The sequence below is a fragment of the Phyllostomus discolor genome, chromosome 5 (genome assembly GCF_004126475.2).
Source record: "Phyllostomus discolor isolate MPI-MPIP mPhyDis1 chromosome 5, mPhyDis1.pri.v3, whole genome shotgun sequence".
Taxonomy (NCBI): Eukaryota; Metazoa; Chordata; class Mammalia; order Chiroptera; family Phyllostomidae; genus Phyllostomus; species Phyllostomus discolor.
In genome coordinates, this window is record NC_040907.2 from 140,617,230 (window position 1) to 140,620,970 (window position 3,741).

General features: G+C 45.3%; 1 protein-coding gene across 1 annotated transcript; it reads right to left on the reverse strand.

Moving 5' to 3' along the window:
- Positions 1–539: 539 nt before the first annotated feature.
- Positions 540–3,453, reverse strand: DKK1 (dickkopf WNT signaling pathway inhibitor 1). The gene is made up of 4 exons (XM_028512165.2): positions 3,010–3,453; positions 2,603–2,765; positions 1,292–1,435; positions 540–1,165 (listed from the first exon to the last, which is right to left on the reverse strand). Exons 1-4 carry the CDS (start codon positions 3,448–3,450, stop codon positions 912–914), a joined length of 1,002 nt encoding a protein of 333 aa, XP_028367966.2. The 5' UTR covers positions 3,451–3,453; the 3' UTR covers positions 540–911.
- Positions 3,454–3,741: the final 288 nt, after the last annotated feature.

Sequence of the window (3,741 nt, forward strand, 5' to 3'; positions counted from 1 at the left end):
AACCATCAAGTCCTTTGTTCTCATATGGCTTTCTCTGGAAATGTCCTTTGTTGTCCAGTAGTTATTAACCATTTGGGTAGATATTATTAATTCATTGGAAACTATTTTCGAAAGTAGTAATGTAAGAATCAATTTTATATACCATTATCATTTGAGCATCAATAAAGAATATATTTATCTTTAAAATTACTCAAAGATTGGTCAATATTGCCTTACATTTAGATAATCTTCCTCTAACCATCTTTCAACATGTCACATTTCTATCCCAGTACAACACACACAAACACACACCCTTAAGGTCATAATGTCAAAATTTATCTATACTTGTAATATTTCATGGTATCAAGTGTAAAATTTTATTTCAAGGGCTACCTCAGTGTGTGTGTGTGTGTGTGTGTGGCACTGAGATAGTACATTTCAGAAGATAATCTAGTATTTTTATGTTAAATTTTAAATATCTATCATTTGTCATTCCAAAAGCTCCTTGCAGTCTAGATTCTAGAATTAAAAGGGGAAAGGGTTATGCATTTTGGAAGTATAAGCGAAAATTATTTATTACAGTCTAATATAGAATATTTATCAGAGTCAAGATAACAATCAGCGTGTACAAAAATTTACATAACAAGAGGAACAATAGACAGTGCAGCACCTTTAGAAAAAAATAAGTCTCATTGCATTTACAGGTAAGTGCCACACTGAGAATTTACAACACAGTAATTTACTGCAATCGATGACAGGAGAGTTCCATAAAGAAACAAAGCTCTTACACTCCGATTTTCAGAAGGTATTATTGGAATGCTTAATTGTAACCACAAACTTTGTACATCCTTAAGGAGTGAGCTGGCAAAAGTCACAAAAGGTTCTCATAGCATATATTATATAAAGGAGTCCACTGTGTTTGGACAGCTGGCTTAGTGTCTCTGACAGGTGTGAAGCCTAGAGGAATTACTGGCTTGATGGTGATCTTTCTGTATCCGGCAAGATAGACCTTCTCCGCAGTAACAGCGCTGGAATATCTCCAGCCCGTGAGAGCCTTTTCTCCTGTGCTTGGTGCACACTTGACCTTCTTTGAGGACAGGTTTACAGATTTTAGACCAGAAGTGTCTAGCACAGCACAAGCCTGTAGCACAATCTGACGATCGGAGACAGACAGAACCTTCTTGTCCTAGGAAAAAAAAGAGACAAAAAGAACGTTGTCACCACTAAACCTGCATTATTTCATTAAGATCATCCAAAAGACACTTTTTCTCTGCTAACAAAATAGAATGAGTCTTTGGGTCCCTAAGCCTACCTTTGGTATGATAAATTTTCGAAGACAGTGTAGTTCTTCTGGAGTACCCGTCCAGGGTGCTGTGATCATTACCGAAGCTTTCAATAACGGTTTCCTCGATTTCCCCTCGATGGAAATGACTGTGCTCAGAAGGCATACATATTCCTGAGGAAGCAGGAGATGGTGATTAACTCCCACACTCTAATGTGTTACTACTTACAGCTGTGACAGTGGCAGTCTGTTATGCCTGCACCAGCTTGAGAGAGCTCATTACAGTGACATGATTTTAAACCCAAGCCAAACTTCCTCCTTAGTGTTAGAGCAAAACTCCCTAGATGGACAGAAGCATCACTGTGTACTCTATGCAGTCATGTGTAACATACTCAGTATTGCCATTTAAAGTACTTTCCTAGCAACTCGGGTAGTAACTGTGATATTTCTGCCAATTTTAATATCACCCATGGAGTAAAAAGAAAATCGGTCACTTAAAAAAGATTTTAAAAATAACTTCTCTGCCCTTTGTGCTATATGAATACAGCCAGACTAAGTTAAGCAAATGCAATACCATCTCCCTGGAAGATTGCAATCTCACCCACCAGTTACTCTACTGTGTAATTTCTATATCACGAAGATCTAGTTAGTTCATCCTGGAGTATTACTGGGTCCGAAGGAGGATTGCTACCCTTACGTTTATTTCTGGAGTCTTCTTTGGCTGCCTGAGTCTACCTTTTTGAAACATTAAATTTTAGTGGATCTGTGGTTGTAGGGAGGAGCACTCATTTTAAGGTAGCAGGGGGTAGAGGTAGGGGAAAGGATGGAGAAGCCAGGATGGAGGATAGCAAGATCTCCCTTAAGAATGGCCAGCACAGATAAATCGCTGTCTTCTGGCTGACAAGAGTTTCAACGGGGATCATGAGGGAGAGGCCAGACTGGCAGAGCCGTGACAGGCACTGTAAGAAAAATGGACAGGGCAGGTAAATGTCAATGGTGCTTGCCTTGGATTCCTTGTATCATCCCGCCTCCTTCCCCGTCTTCTTTCTCAAATGACATCAAGGTTGTCCCAGACCAATTTTTACCGAGGCGTCCACTCTGAGATAAGCCATCATGTTAAATCATTGAGAGGCACAGAGGAAAATAAAGACCCCCAAGACCTCTGTACTTTCCTCTGAGATAAGCATGTTAATAAGACGGTTTAACAGAAGCAAACCTTGCAGACTGAATACCCATTTGCAGGTGTCACTGCAGCATTCTCAGAGCAGACTTTTTTTTTTCCACAGCCATATGTGAGCAAAGGGGTGCCAGTGCGAGTCCAAAGGGAGCTAAGGAACTCACCGTTTTTGCAGTAATTGCCTGGGCAGCACATAGCGTGACGCATGCAGCGTTTTCGGCGCTTCCTGCAGGCCAGGCAGATCTGCGCACCGGTGCCCCCGCTGCGGGTGGGACTCGCGCAGTACTCATCAGTGCTGCACTCCTCATCCTCCGCGCATGGATAGGGCTGCGGGAAGGGGGCCGGGAAAGGATGAGGCACCTACGCACCCAGAAACCCACATTCTTGGACCTGGATGCTCATCACAGTCCTTTTCTGCCCACCTGTCTAAAAGTTATTGCTGCCCACTGCTCTCAAATGCAGTTTCCAAATTCTCCCCGAAACGCACACACTCAGCACGTTCTACACCCTTCTGCCCAGATTACACCTCTTCAGGGTCACAGCGTTCCCAGGTTCCCAAGACCCTTCTCACCTGGTAGTTGTCAATGGTCTGGTACTTGTTGCCTCCATCATACAGAATTCCAGGAGCCACGCTGACTGGTGAGCCTGGGTGCCCTGCAGCGCCGCCCAGCGGTGGGGGCAGGTTCTTGATGGCGTTGGAATTGAGAACGGAGTTCAAGGTGGCACTCACTCCCAGCAGAGGGTGGCTGCAAAGAGCTGCAGCTACCAGGGCGACCAAGACCCGGGCAGCACCCGCTGCGCCCAGGGCCTTCATCTCAGAACTCAAGAAAGAGAGAGACAAAAAGAAAGGAGGAATATTACTTTGCAAGCCTGGTCCCCAGCAAGCCGTACTGGTGCGGCTGCAGATCAGGCTTCCAGGAGTCTCCAGCTGTCCCACAGTCCAGACTGTGGGGCGCACGGAGCTCTGTGCCACTGCCACCACCGCTGCCTTTATACCGCGGGCTCTGAGCATTCCGGCCCCTCCGGGGGAGACAACAAAGCGGGGATGGGATTTCAAAGCTTTGGGAGGGGCTGGGAGGGGGTGTGTTTGTGTACACGAGGTGGGGGGGAGCTTTGACACTCTTCACCCCGCCCCTTGCGCAGTAGTTCTGGACCAGCTCACCTTCAGGGTGATTGTAATCAGTGAGCATTAGAGCAGACTACTTTAATAAATGCAGGAGGGAGGAGGAGCTTCGGGAACTCTGGCGCCCTTGCTTTGCAGTAGAGGTTGGGTTATCGCAATCTGAAATACTTTTCAGAACCG